A 15,595-nucleotide genomic window follows, 5' to 3' on the forward strand; every position below is an offset into this window, starting at 1 on the left:
GTTTAGATGGCTAGAGTTAAAGGCCCAACTAAACCAGCCCATAATTCAAGTAGAGCCCATCTGCCTTATTGGAACTGTCAGCACTGCGGCACCACAATAAGATAGAGATAAACTTAAATTTTTGGCTTACAGTTGTAGTTGTAGAGCTGTTCTGTATAGTTTCAGTGCCACGTTCAAACTAATCGAAGACCAAAAGCCAAAGGCCAAAATACATTGTCCACCCAAGGTTTGATGGAAACTCATAGTCATACCCATTAATTTTTAAAAACTTAAATACTCATCTTTCTGATAAATTTTACCTTTAAAATTAAAAATAAAAATATTATTTAACTAAAATTATTTTTAAAATTTAAAATTTATCATATTTTTTCTCTTAAATTTAAAAATTAACAGTTTTTTCTTATTCAAAATTTAAAAATTGATAATTTCCCTTTTCGGATTTCTTTTTTTTTTTTCTTTTCTCTATTGTTTTCCAGCTAACCTCACATACCAATAGGCCTTCCAATCTACCAGAAGAAAATGAATCATCTGTCGGATAAAAACTTTTAAAAGTCAACAGATGAGAACCTAGATTTGAGAATATACCCAGCCAGTCCAGTGACGCTATTTATTTCTGTTGACCTTTGTGATAGTGCTCATGTACCACATCACAACTATGATTGTTCTGAGCTAAATGTCAACAATAGCTGCTGAGACATCAACTATTTTAATGGCTATATCATTGAAGTCTTGAATAATGAATATTACAAGAGATTATATGGGGAACGTGTTTGCCGTTATACTACAAAGTAGATTGATTTTCAGATTGCCAACTCAGTACAGGGGATTCTGTCTTCAATTTTAGGCAAGGGATTTATTCCCACAATGATTATTGCTTTTCAAATTTTCACCTTAATTTAAAAAAATTATTTTATCCACCCATGAAAAATTTAATTTAATTAAATCGGTTAATTTTAAAATTTTATCATTTTTTTTCTCTAAATCCTATAAATTAATAATTTTTCTCTTAGACCGAATTTAAAAAAACAATATTTTCCCCCCAAGGATTTGGTTTACATTCTCTGGTGTAAACTTAGTTTAAAAAAAAAAAATCGTTAGTTTTTAAGGTTTATAAGAGGAAAAGAAGATAAAACTTTAGTTTATTTTTAATATTACAAGTAAACTGATAATTTTACCATTAAAATTATCACATTTAATCATCTATAAGTAAATAAAAGGGTTTTTTAAAGTTGAAGGTAAAAATTTCATAAAACAATACGCTTTGGGTGGGAATAAGTCCTCTGGCCTCTATGTTAAAGGTTATTATTTAGAGTCTTAATCGGTTTGTTGGGTTGCACTGTCAAATAAAGCTTCGAATGAAATTGTCAACACTTAATACGTTTCAGTTCCGGTTGACTTATTAATTGAAAGGTATGTTTCATGAGTCTGAAAAACATAATTAAAATACAGATAATTTAACCGAAATGGGATTGTTCAAAAATTCTTCTACAGCAGGAAATATGTTCATTTCAGGATATGCTTTTGTAGCACTTTCCCAGAAAAGCATTAACAACTATTTTCAGAGAAAACAGTACTTTTTTTCCTGAGAAAAGCCACCAAAGTAGAAAATTTGGGGCAGCTTGGTTGAAGTAAATGGTGGCAAAGATCTACATAAAAATACTTCAAATCTTCTTGTAGTGATGACAAAGAAATAGTGCCTTGATTTAGTGGCAGAAGATATTACAGAATTAAAAGGAAACTTGCATCAGCAATGGGCCAATGTGTTTGGATAAGTACCATCTTAACTTATTATTTAAAAGTTTAAGAATTAAGTAATCCCCTTCACAGCTAAACATTTGAAGGGTTCAACATAAGAATGTTCTGCAGAGAATATCTGATATATGATAAGCATATTTATTTGTCTGATTATACAATTAACAAGTTCATAATTAATCAGAACAAATCTGAAAATCGATGATCCTTCAGGCAAAATATTGCAATGGCATTAACACTATGGTATTTCAGGAAGTGGGTCAAAGAATTAACCAATCATCAACCATGAAAACCGCAAATTTAAGCCAACTATGGGCATGGCATTAGAGTTTGGACACTGACCTGTTGTTGGAAGGAATAAAAACATCAGCTTCACTCCAAAGTCCCCGCAAATTTTAGGGCCATTCGAGTCTTTGAAGAGGTAACATGTTCTACTTTATTCTTCATGCAAATATCCAAACACTTTAGAGGTCCTGCTGCTGAGGTCCAAGAAGAAACATACAATTTTCCTATTGAAAATTTGGCTCTTCTCACAAACTTATGTGCCTCCACATGCTCAAGTTGGGACCAGAATTGATCCGCCATGTTGTGCCGCCGATATATTGATATTGAAAATGAACAAATCCAACCACCAATCCGCTAGGCTTTTTGGATATATGGCTAAAACATACGCAACCTTTGCCACCCAGCAATAAACTTTCTCCAACAATGTCCAGAGTCTTTGTTCCATAGCCAAAAAATTTCAACTTTTTGCTTTAATAAAAATACAATTTTCATGTGCTCCTTACATATGTCATTGTCATCACTATTGTCACACAATCAAAGATGTTGATGTTAGAAAATTTTAATATAGATAAATCAACCTTACAATGGCCTATCACCAATATCAATTTCAATTTCAGCACAATGCCAAAAGTTCCTATCTTCCAATTTCTTCAAGCTTCTGTAAGACTTGTTTAGTGTTTGGTCTAAGAGAAGGAGAAGGAGAACAACAAGACATGGCAAGCTGAAAGAATTTGAGAATGCATTCTTCGGTGACTGGGTTTTCATGACTATCGTTTTTGCTTATGAGCACATCTGGATGATACAAATCGAGGATTCTATGATCAAGGAGTGCATTTCGCATGAAATTTGGCAGATAAAAGTCCTCATCAGCAGTTGGATTCTCATTGATTGGTTCCTTTCCTGAAAGCAGTTCAAGCAAAATTACCCCAAAACTGTATATATCAGTCTCTTCACTTGCATCCTTCATTTTGATAAGTTCAGGAGCTTTATACCCCTGAGAAGCCGAAACTTCGAGCATTTCTTGCCCAGAAGTAGGATTTAATAGAAGATGTAATGCAAAATCAGAGATGTATGGCTGGTAATTCCGATCCAGTAATATATTCCTCGACTTAAGGTTTCCATGAATTATGGGCTTAAGCAATCCTGTGTGGAGATAATCCAATCCTCTAGCTATACCAAAGGAGATCCCATAAATGATGGTCCATTTGTGAGACTCACCATTTCCACCTGCTCATTGGAAACATTTTCCATTCATAATGTAAACTATTCAGACAAAGAAATCAAAAGTTTATTCAGACAAAACAAATCTAAATCAAGTATTAATCCCCTAGTAAGGAATAAGAAGGAAAGGACACAAGAATAAAATAAATAAAGGAAGCTACTATCACAATTAGCAATTTAAGTTAAAAGACAAATTAAACTGGTAAGAGTTTACAACTAGTTTAACTTTTATATTTAGTACAAGTTAAAAGATGCCAAAATGAACACGATACTGCTGTTCAATTGAAGATTACAAGACACACCAAAATATTAACTGAATCAAATGAAAATTCCAGTGGCATATCCCAGAAGAATAATGCTAAGATGCTAAAGAACTCAAAAGAGGAATCTAAAAGAACTCCATGTAATGTTCTAAAGTTATTATTAAAAAATATCAGAAAGTATTTTGCTTTCAAATGGGTCAAGATCAAGCTTTGTCACCTTGATTGAATTTAAACATTGATCTTATAAGAAAATCGACAACTTTTCAGTGGGTAAAATTCAGTCCTCAAAATCAATCTAGAGCAGATATATAACCCAGGAAAAAAGAGACTGAAACTTCTCTCTGAAAGTAAAACAAACACAAGTCAAAGAAACTCACCTCTAATAAACTCAGCCAGGTTCCCTTGCTTATAAAACGGATGAACAAGAAGCTTCTCACCTCTCGGCCCTGCATAAAATCCCAAAAGAGGCACCAAGTTGGAGTGCCTAATGCACCCTAGCAACTCAATCGAATCACCAAACTCCTTATCTGTTGCAGCACACACAGGTCTTAAAAATCTGAGCAACCTCACCAAGCCACTCCTCTGCAGCAAGGCCTTGTATAAAGTTCCATAATTTGATTTACCTATTACTTCTCCAGGCGCATCGAGAATGTCACAGATTGTAAGATCTTCACCTCCCTGGAAAGTTACAAGATCCTCCCTTTCAATGTCTTCCGCTCCATTTTTGTGGTTATTGTTTACTTCCAAGTCATCTTGCTCTCCTTTTCTAGCTCTTTTGAGGTAAAAGAAAACTATGACAATGAAAATGAGAAAAATAGTGGCTGAAGTCAGCCCAAGGACTACTTTCAACATGCGGGTGTTTCTCATATCATAAGAGTAGTGATTGTATCTGGTGTATTGACAAAGAAAAGAAAGAAACAAGATCTGGGTAGAATGCAAAAGACATAAAAGAGATAGAATTAATGGGAATATAGAGTGTTTAGCTGAGTATAATGGAAAGGGTACAGTTCAGGTGGAAAGAGAAGCAGGGGAAGGAAGACAAGACAACAAGAGGAAGATAGATAGGAACTTTGCAGCCCAACGCAGCAACGCTTATAATTGAAAAAAAGAAAAGGATGAATAATTAGGACAACGGTTCGAGGAAGAAGAGAGAGAGAGAGGATGATGTTTTTGCAGGTAGAAATTAGATGGAAAAGAAAGGAGAGAGCAAATGTACTTTTAACAGAATCTAGTAAGACAGATCAATGTGCTGTTGGTATGCAATTCGACTCCATTGTTTTGTACAACTCTGTAAGCGACAGCATTCATGGGTACAATATCATTTACAATATGATATATTACCAATATGGCAACATATTAATAAAAAATAATATATATTAAATTATATCAAATAAATATAATATAATAAATAATTATAAAATAAAAATATATATTTTTAAATATAATATATATTATTAATATAAATTAATATATTTTTTAAAATATAATATAATAAAATATATCTAAAAATTTTTGACGATATTCATAATGTTTTTTAAAATAATAATATATTTAAGAAATATTATTATATAATATTTAATATATAATAAAAAAATTAAATTTTTAATATTCTACCCAACACTGATTTGATTGTTGCTGTGTTGACACAAATCTACTGCCATCCCATAATCATTCCTATCTGTACCAAACTTTTACTTTAATATTATTAATAAGAGAAAGTTTTTTTAATTATTAATTAATTAGTGATTTTAGCCAAATGTACAAAAATTTATTTATTTTAATATTAATAAAATAAATATTTTTAATATATAATTTAGATATATAAATAATATATTATATAAAATTATTTAATTATATGATATATTATTTAAATATTTAAATTATATATTAAAAACATATATATATATATATATATATATATATATATATATATATATATACCTATCTATTAAAAATAAATATATTATTTCTTTTCCCAATCCAACATCATATATAACCTCAACTCAACACCCAGTGTACAAACAAAACTGTATGAATAGCATTGTTTTAAAGTTTGGATAGGATTTGATTGATCCAATGACCAAGATTTGAATGTAACAACAATTCACTTAAGGGTGTATGCAGTTTAATTTAAAAGAATTTTTAAACCAAATTTAAAATAAAAACATCAACAATGTTCATAAAATATTGAACACGATGTTTGGTGAGCAATTCTAAAAATTATAATACTTGAGTTATATATTATATTTTATATTAAAAATATAATTTTGATATTATATAACTTATCATATCGTATGATATATTTAAAAAAAATCTAAAAATTAACTTAAAGTTTTTTTATTTTATTTTTTATTTAATTTAAGGTCACTAATATTTTTAAAACATAAATGAAAAACTAAAATTATTTTATCAAATTGTTACTAACATAGTCAAGAAAGAATATAAACTAAAAATTGTAATTAAACTTTATTATACAAAATAAGTAATGTTAAAAAAAAAAATTGAAATATGTAGCTATATATTAAATACCTAATTACTATAAGAAAATTATTTTTTTCTTTACAAAAGAAAATAGATTTAGTTGAGTGACCCATTTTTGAGCGACATCCGAAGTAAATCGGCTCAATTCTCCAAAATAAACTTAATTCGATTTGGTTTAACTTGAATTTGTTTAATATAAATTTGAGTTAAATTCAAATTAAAAGATTTTGTTCATTTTTAGAACCAAAAGAAACTCAAGTTAGGACATTTTCAGTTTGGTTGGGCGCAAATTTGGCTCGAATCAATAGTTTTGCTTATTATTTGGGAAAAATAACATTTCATCAATAAGGTATGAACTCGAGTCATAAATCTGTATCACAAATTGAAATCATCAATTTGAACCATAAATCCAAATCGAACTGAGCCATAAATATGAATTATTAATTCAAATCGAATCATATTATATTTGAATCAAACTCAAGCCAAAGGATGTGCAAGCTTAGTCAGTTTGTATCTATCTCCTAATTATATGCCCAATTGAGTAAAAACAAGTGTATCGATTTATATCATTAATTTTATCAATATTTATTATATAATATAATATATATACTATATTATCTCAAATTTTAATATATTTTAAAATACATATTATTTTTTATTTATATTATATTATATTATATGATACGTCCTTATAATTATGATAATAATGCCAAGTATTTTCATGGCGAACCAAATCTTCAAATTGAAACAAATGATATAATTTAGTTCCTAGACAAACCGGTGTTATTAATTAAAATTTTTTTAAAAAATATGATGGTAGAAATTGAATATATATAATATATTAATTAAAAAAATTTATTATTTTTATTAATTTATTTTTTAAAAATTATAATTAATGTACGGTAGAAAAAGTAAAATTTTTGACGCATAGAGCACATTATCAAAGAATTATTGGCCTCACCCATGCTATTTTGTGTTTTTCCAGGTCACTTGCATACCTACGAAGTGTCCAGACAAAAAGGCCGCAAGGGCGTCTGACATTGGACCACGTGTTTTATAAGAGTTTTTTTAATTTACGTAATCTTATATTATTTTAATAAAATTATATATATAAATAATAAATATATTTATACATAAATAATAAATTATTATCATATAATTAAATAATTTTAAAATAAAATAAATAAAATATTTAATAATATAATAATATTTATTATTTATACATATAATTCTGTTATAATTATATATATATTAAAATTATTTATATATTTAAAATGATTGAGGGCACAGGGTGATGAGCAAACATTATGTCGGGTTCTCAATTTCATTAGTTGGCCACGTTATCACATTTCATCATTCTTTATTAAAACGTGCGTAATCCAATCCACTTAGATCTCTCCGCGTAATCCGGCAAGATAATATATGATTTAATAATTTTAAAATTAAAAAAATAAATAATTATATTATTTAATCATATATTATTACCTTTAATTATATCAATTAATAATATTTATTTATATATATATAATTTAATATAATAAAATAAGAGTTTGACAAGAAAATTCCAATGTTGATGGAATGTGCTTTTAGGTTAAGAGACACTAGTGAGCAATTAATATATTTGATAATGCCTTCCCAAGAGTTGTTTCGTCTGCTTTATATTAATAGTTTATCTTTTATTATTAATATAATTTTATTTAATTTATCAATAATAAAATATTTTAATACCTTTTTATTATCTATAATGATATGAACTTTTATTTTAAGTATTAAAAGATTATCAAAATAATTTTGATTTTGTTTTAATTATATCTTTATAAATTTTTATGATAAAAATACTCTAATTTTTAATTAATATAATAAGTAACAGAAGAATACTTTAAAATGATTATGTTTAAGAGCATTTAAATAAAATAATATTTTAATATTTTTTTATTATCTCTCTTATCAAATTTTATCAAATATAATAATAATTTATATTTAATAATATTCTAACGAATCTATCTTTACAAAAATCTTTCGCTTTTAGTAATAAAAAATTATCCAAACTAAACATACTTTTAAAGTCAGTTGTCTTGCTCTTACATCGACATATATTGGTTCTTATTACATTACTTTTTTCTTTCAAGTAAAATATTAATTATTATACAATATTTTAAAAAATTGACTATAATAAATACAGATATGAGGTGTCATTATATGATTAAGTATTATTTTATCCTTAATTCAAAATCACTCAATCACTTGATAATATATATTAAATATGTATCTATTTATATATTCAAAATTGATATATATAATTTTATTGATATAGTAGCGTGTATAAGAATTAAGGTGTTTTAATAAACACCACACTTGTTCTCCAATAAGCATTTCAAATATTCTATATATTTATATTCCTAAAAGCTATTCAGTTTATCAACCCTACATCTTAATACAACTCATTTGTACAAGCCTATTTACATTTTAAAATTCCAGTCAAAATCAAAACATATATTTTCAAACTCCCTATATATCCTTTGATTAATTGATAATCTCTAGTTCAATAGCATGATTTATTATCAAGACATTATCTATTTTAGACATACAATCCATCATGAATTTTCTTTTAAGCTTTGTAACTAAAAACACGTTTTAATATTTAAGGAGTTCAAAAAGTATTTAACCAACCTCACGTTGTGACCTCCACTTTAGGAACCACATGGTTTGAGCCTTTGCCTAGTCCAGAAGGTTCAACTCTCTACTTGGATTAGGCAAGCCAATTTAAACCCCACTAATTTCAACCATTTGTTTGCTACTACAAGATCTTTAATACCCAATAATTTCTGTGATTGGTGCATGATAGGTAAGGAGTAAATTGGGTGTATTTAAGTCCTAGTTACCGTTTGAGTATTCGAGGAAGACACTTCTATCGATGCATGAGTAGGTGAAGCCTGAACTGAATCTAGCAATCTCCAAAGATGTCATAATGAACTGTGTGTTTATAATGAATAATATTTTGACAGTGAACTGAGTTATAGAACTAAGAGTGTTACATCAAATACAATAAGCAATTAAAACAAAAAAAAGATGGGTCATTTACCGCAAATTGGGATCCTACCATATTTTGCTCATCAAAATATACCTCAAATTCTCACTTACCAACTAAACACATCAAGAATTAAGGGATCATTTTACTTGAAAACATTGTCAAATTCTTTATGCTACTACTTGCTCTAAGAAATCAAGGCATCTTTCATGTGTGATACCAGAGAAAAAAAAAAATGTTCAAAGAATCAAATATCATGTATTGTATACTTGAGTGTATGGAACTGTTAGTTATTCAGTTCAACAATCTTTGTGAGTTCTTTACAGTTGACAAGAACAATAGTCTATATGTTTTATCAGAACTTATTATAAATATAACCAATTGAAATACAATCTCTGCCATCAGGGAATATAATACATTGGATTCGGAAGTTTAAAAGAACGAGTGGACATTGAAGAACCTAGTATATCACTCCATTGGTCTCCAGAGTTTCCAAGAATTCGAAATCCATTTTTAACCATATCATTCCTCTTCTCTGACTTGTAAATTATTGCCAATTTTCCATGGTCCTCAGCGTCTCTGCACAGCAATAAAGAGGCAAGATTCATTCAGACTTTGCATAAACATTAGCAGCACTGTGATTCTGATATATGACATAGTGGCATACAAAAAGAATGCATATAATTAAAGTAACTCATGCTTTGATCTAGACCTATTTTAAAATGAAAAATAAAGTTTCGTCAGTTCTCTTTCCATCTATTTATGATTTAGGACATATACAGAGTAGAAAAGTACAATTGATTTACCTAATAAGGATACTAAGAACAAATAATAGAAAATAAGATGAATGCTGCTATGAGGATTACAGTAAATCCCTATCCCCACCCCACAAGGAAATACCTTTCCTCTTCCCTGCCCCAACCCATCCCTGCTTGACAGACAAGTTAGTTATGAAAGCACATAGAAACAATAGAGGAACACAACTGAGAAAGATTGAACAAGATGGATCCTACATCTGACAGAGGAATTGATCATAAACCCTGAACAGATGATTTCATTTAGAATTGGAGACATGAATCTCAAACATCAAAAGCAAGATATTCAACATCAAGATTTACAAAAGGAAAAAAAGCTCTCTTTTTTGGCAGGGTAACAAGACAATAAAAAAATTGTAGTAAAAATGGCAGGGTTCGACTCTCTGGGGTTTTGGATAACACCAGAAGCCAACAAAGCCACAAAGATAACAAGCAAAACAATTGTCTTTTAGAGCGGCACAAACTTGGCCCTTGAAAAAACAGGACAAGGGAAAACTAGAAGCGCTTAAGACCTAAATCTCAAAGGAGGAAGAGGTTTTTGAGAATAATGAGGGGCAATTTATAGAAGAATACAGTGATTAGGCATGTGGGTGGAGACAAAATGTCCAATACACTCCAATTATAGTTAGTGACGAAAACTCTCATAATTAAAATAATAAATAAAAAAAATTACATTTCCTCACTTTTACCATTGAACTAGTGGTTAATGCTAAGTGGCATTGAAGGGTCAAAAGGAATCTTCAAGGAACAGAGTGGGACGAGGAGATTTCTCTCCCTGTCACTGCTTGTGGGGAATTTTTTGTCCCCATCCCCGCTTATTTCTGAAATCGCTTCCCTATACGGGTAGGGAGGTGGCCTGGACTTTAGGGTACAACTGTCATCCTTAACACTGAGTGCACACATTCAATATATATGTGGTAGAATACACAAATGACTATTTAAATAGCTTAACAAAGAGTGAAAAGAATTGATAATAGTGAATGAATGGATATCTCCTACCCAGAAATAAATAAATCAAATAACAACGATAAAATGGGTTTCAATACTCTCTTCTTTGAAGATGATGCCATGCTGGCAAACACCACATAAAAACCCAGGAAAGGCATCCCTCTCATCACTCCTCTAATCTCAAAGATATAATATTTGGATTACTGTTGATTAGAAAACTAAAAAATAACCCAGTATTTTCCCAAAGAAAAGGACTACTCATGTTTATCCTCAAATATCCTTCTGTTTCTCTAAACACAACAAAATTGTGAACTAGACTACCTTCAAAGAATCACTCTCATTGACACACAAAGAAGCATTGACAGAAGGGAAAGATACGGTGAACTTACCAACAGTCAGCATTAACCTAATCCAACAAAAACCATTTCTCCCACATACTTTAAGACAACAGACAATGCAAAGACTGTTATAATATTCACCACTTTCCAACACAATTCACACAAGCAGGTAACACATTTCGCGAGGCCTTCCCTTTTGATTATATCAAAAGTAGTAAATTCCCTAACTAAAATTCAAAATATGCCCTCTTCACAAAACAATAGAATCTGAACTAGAAAGAATGATTTACAACTTATAAGGGAAGTGCCATTATTCTCAAGATACTAAAATATAATGTATTTGTTAGACCATCAATCAAGCAAGTTAACAATCAAAGACAAATTTTCAAGCAATGAATTGGCTATCATAATCTCGGATAAAAATAACTGAAAAAAAAAAAAAATCAAACAAGACATCAAGATAAAGGCATCCATCCAAGCAAAACAAATAGGCTTCAATTAAGGCAAAACCATTAGGCAAGAATTAAGCATAATGAAGGGAAAAATGAAAACTGAAACAGAAAAAGGACTATAAAAAGAGAGAGAACAGGAGGTGAAGAGCAAGGAATTACCCAAGGGGGCCTTCGGCTAAGGGCAACATTCACACTTCTTATCCCCAAACAACTTTTCTTCTTCAATCTATATTTTTCCTTTTTCTTGCAATAAAAGTGTACTAGCATGTTGAGAGCAATAAATCAGTTTGTTTTTGTCCAGTTGTTTGTGTTAGATTAAGTGAGCTTGAATTGTTAGAGGAGTTGTTTATCAGTGTTCAAGAACAATATCAAGAAAGCTTCTGTGGACACAGAACTCAAAGTATCAGAAGCTTAGGAAAGCAGCTAGACCATGCTATTGTGTTTATTCTCATGATCAAGTCTAAAATCATATTAGAACTGAGATGCATCCACAAGATAACTAGAGCACAAGTTGCAAATGTTTTATTATAAACATACAGATATGCAAAACTAAATTATCCCAAAATTTATGTTGTAAATCATAAAGAAACCAAGACGCACCTCAAAATGAGTTTGTCCCAATTCTGAAACCCAGCATTGATCAAATTATCAATTGTTGCAGCCCTTTTATTTTCATAACGCCCGGTCAACAAGAAAATCTTAAAGCCCGATTTTAGAACCTCTTCATAGAGTTTCAAACTGGGTTCTATAGCTGGTGCCATGGCTTTCTCAACCCATTTATCAAACTCTACTGGATCAAATATCTCGGAGCTATACATTCCCAATAAAAGTAAAAAAAACAAAATAAGGATCAAAATTAATTTCAATAAAGGTCACCAATCCAATCAACTCAGATAGCATAATTTGTATGAACAAGAATAAAATTATAATGTTAAATCAATACAAAGTGTCAAAATAAGTCCATTTCCCATCTCCCTTCCATACTTTCCAGCAACCAAACAGAAAATTATATATGTTTTAATTAAGAAAAAGAAAGAACTTACCCATAACCATGCTCTTGATAATAAGGAAGATTGGACAACAAAGTATCATCAATGTCAAAAATCCACACATCTTTGCCGTCACCGATCAATTGAACAGTATTAGCGTAAACTTTAGCCTCGTTAGAAGCCCTCTCGAGATCCATTTTATAACCTCGACCCATCAAGTAATCTTTCACGTACTCCAAACATTCACGAGGAATCGTCTTCCACGGCCCAATATTGTTGGCTTCAACCGAAAATCTCCAACTCGTACACTGTAATTTCACCTCTTCATCGAGCTCCGTCAACCGGGTCTCGATTATATTATCCGGGTATTGAACAATCAAAGGTCTCGGGAACTCGTTAGAGCCCAATGCCTCATTTGAGAAAGCAAGAGAACACAATCCAAACAAAATAAAAACTCTAAAGAAAAATCCCATAATTGAGATCAGGAAAAGTTTGAAAGAAATGAAATGAAATGTGGATTATTAGAAATGGAAGAAAAGATAAAAAGTCAATTTTTTTATGTTGGCACGGGAGAAAGAAAAGAAAAGAAGACTTTTGAAACAGCAATGGGTTTGCAGAGAGTTGACGTGAGAGTGAAGGCAAGTGGAGGAGGAAGAAGGACGGTGTTATGGGTAACTAAAACGTTAGGGTTTGATGTTGATGGGTGATTTTGTTTGGAGGGAAAGATGTGATGGTCCACCACAGGAATAGATTTAAGGAGTGGCGGTGGCGGGTGACATGTGAATGACGTGGCAAATGGGACCCATTTGATTCTGTTTAATGCCGTTGACTGGTGCATAAAGTGAGAGGATTAAAGCCCCTTTTACATTAATTCTAAATCTATTTTATTTTTTTAAAATATTAAAAAATCACTGGGCCGAAATCAATTTAAAAATAATTTTATTTTCTAAAAACAAATTAAATTTCTATTAACCTTATTGAAAAAAATAATACTTTGGGTACCTATTTTAAAAATATAATTATATATATATATATATTTATATATATTATTATATAATTAGATATTATTTTTAATTTAAAATTATTTAATTATATAATAATATATATATTTATATATTTAAAATAAATACAAATAATTTTACTTTATTGAAAACGGTAATGCAATGATGCATTTTTAAAATTAAATATATTTACAGTTTGCTAAAAGACGTGAGTATTCAAAACCTAATTTATAAAAGTAATCCAAATAAGTCAAATTTAAAGAATATGCTAAGAATGTGGAAAATATTTTAATGAAATTGCCACGTGCAGCATGGCCCCAATTGCACAAAATCACGAACTAAAGCGAACCTTCTGACATGCGTGTTAGAGGTGGGCCCATAGGACCCATGAGTTTAACGGGTTTTTATGTTGAGTTGGCCTAATAAAATCTCAAAATTTGGAGTATAATTAGGGTTATGTCGTGTTCTTATGAACCTTAACGGGGCTTACTCAAAAAATGAACTTTTATTTGTTTATTTATATAAAGTTAATTTTTTTAAGGGATATTATATGAAATGCCTAAAATAAAGGGGGTTAAAAAAATTATTCAAAACTATAAAAATTAAGTAAAAATGTTTTTATTTTATAAAATAACCAAATTACCCCTATATATAAACAAAAAATTTTACATAATTCCTACGACTTTTTTCCCCTAGAATCACTGTTTAAATTCAAAGAAAAAGGGTCTTCTACAAGCGCAACAACTTTTTGTCTTTTCCATCGACTTTTTGAGTTTTTTGACTACCGAAAATAGCAAAAAAGGTTAGTACATCATCCCTAGTATTATTTGGATCAATTTATTATTAGGATTATTAAAATTTGAGGGAGATTTTGTGGTTTGAATTTTTAAGGTGGCCAAATGACTATTTCCCACCCAAGGTATGTTGTAATGACAAGTTTTCACCCTTTAACTATGGAAATACCAAACACTCACTCATGGCCGGTTAGATTTAACAAAACTCTAACGGTGATAAGGGTAAAATCATCATTTTCTCTAGAATATTAAAAATAAACTAAAATCGAATATATTTTGCCCCCCTAAACTTTAAAAAACTAAAATTCCCCCAGCCTAAGTTTTAAAAAATCTCAGTTTCACCCTCCTGAAGCATTGCCGACAATCTCTCCCTCCCGAAGCATCCTCACCTTCCGGAGATCTCTTTCCTCCTATTTGGACTTCCAATCGGAGTCGGAGAAGCTGTGGAAGACGAAGAACTTCGTCGGGGAAGACGAAGTTCTTCGTCTTCCCAATCGTCGTCGTCCTCTGGGAAGACAATCGTCTTCCAGACTTCGTCATCTGGGAAGACGATTTCTCTTCCCAGACGACTTCTCTCTGCATCGGATGCATTGAGGTCGAGTTAAGAGGGGTCGTCGGTGGAAGAGAAATCGTTGGGAGGGGAAGACGGTTGGTGATGGCACCGGAGAAAGCGACGGAGAAGGGTTTGGAAATTAGAAGGGTTTGGAAATAAACCCTAGGGGAGAAAATGCAATCTTTTCAAACTTAGCTTAGGGAAAAAATGTTAGTTTTTAAACTTTTAGGGGGGAAAATGAGATTAAATTTACCACCGTTAGGGTTTTGTTAAATCTAACCAGTCATGGGTGGGTGTTTGGTGTTTCTATAGTTAAAGGGTGGAAACTTGTCATTACAGCATACCTTGGGTGGGAAATAGTCGTTTGGCCTTTTTAAGGTTCCAATTTTGATCAAACATAAAATGTTTTGATTCTTAGTTGTTTTGTTTGAATTTGTTGAAGGGTTTTGTGTTATAAGATATGTAGATTGATTTGTGTTAAAATTGGAGACAGAAATGACAATTTTAGGGCCGAAAAATGGGTTAGAATCATTAATGCTCTAATTTGTGAGAACAGTGGATCCTACGAACTGAATGAATTCACCCACGGGCAGGAGAGATTGCCCGTGGGTTGGGGGGGAAGTAGCTTTTTAAAAATTTTAGAGACGTGGGGAAGGGGGGTAGTCCACTCGGGGT

At 30.7% G+C, this 15,595-nt stretch overlaps 2 protein-coding genes across 2 annotated transcripts; both read right to left on the minus strand.

Annotated features, from left to right (window-relative positions):
- Positions 1–1,763: 1,763 nt before the first annotated feature.
- On the minus strand, positions 1,764–4,635 carry LOC123198291 (putative kinase-like protein TMKL1). The gene is made up of 2 exons (XM_044612979.1): positions 3,899–4,635; positions 1,764–3,264 (listed from the first exon to the last, which is right to left on the minus strand). Exons 1-2 carry the CDS (start codon positions 4,386–4,388, stop codon positions 2,672–2,674), a joined length of 1,083 nt encoding a protein of 360 aa, XP_044468914.1. The 5' UTR covers positions 4,389–4,635; the 3' UTR covers positions 1,764–2,671.
- Positions 4,636–9,266: 4,631 nt separating this feature from the next.
- Positions 9,267–13,119, minus strand: LOC123197590 (acid phosphatase 1-like). Its single transcript, XM_044611907.1, has 3 exons — positions 12,627–13,119; positions 12,184–12,393; positions 9,267–9,609 (listed from the first exon to the last, which is right to left on the minus strand). The coding sequence occupies exons 1-3, from the start codon at positions 13,043–13,045 to the stop codon at positions 9,432–9,434; spliced, it is 807 nt and encodes a 268-aa protein (XP_044467842.1). The 5' UTR covers positions 13,046–13,119; the 3' UTR covers positions 9,267–9,431.
- Between the last annotated feature and the right edge of the window lie 2,476 nt (positions 13,120–15,595).

The sequence above is a fragment of the Mangifera indica genome, chromosome 15, assembly GCF_011075055.1.
Source record: "Mangifera indica cultivar Alphonso chromosome 15, CATAS_Mindica_2.1, whole genome shotgun sequence".
Classification (NCBI taxonomy): Eukaryota; Viridiplantae; Streptophyta; class Magnoliopsida; order Sapindales; family Anacardiaceae; genus Mangifera; species Mangifera indica.

Coding starts and splice junctions, on each gene's coding strand:
- LOC123198291 (XM_044612979.1), bottom strand. CDS start 4,388: ATGAGAAACACCCGCATGTTGAAAGTAGTCCTTGGGCTGACTTCAGCC. Junction 3,265..3,898: donor CCTGGCTGAGTTTATTAGAG/GTGAGTTTCTTT, acceptor TCCAATGAGCAG/GTGGAAATGGTGAGTCTCAC.
- LOC123197590 (XM_044611907.1), bottom strand. CDS start 13,045: ATGGGATTTTTCTTTAGAGTTTTTATTTTGTTTGGATTGTGTTCTCTT. Junction 12,394..12,626: donor TATCAAGAGCATGGTTATGG/GTAAGTTCTTTC, acceptor GGGAATGTATAG/CTCCGAGATATTTGATCCAG. Junction 9,610..12,183: donor TGGGACAAACTCATTTTGAG/GTGCGTCTTGGT, acceptor ATTGCTGTGCAG/AGACGCTGAGGACCATGGAA.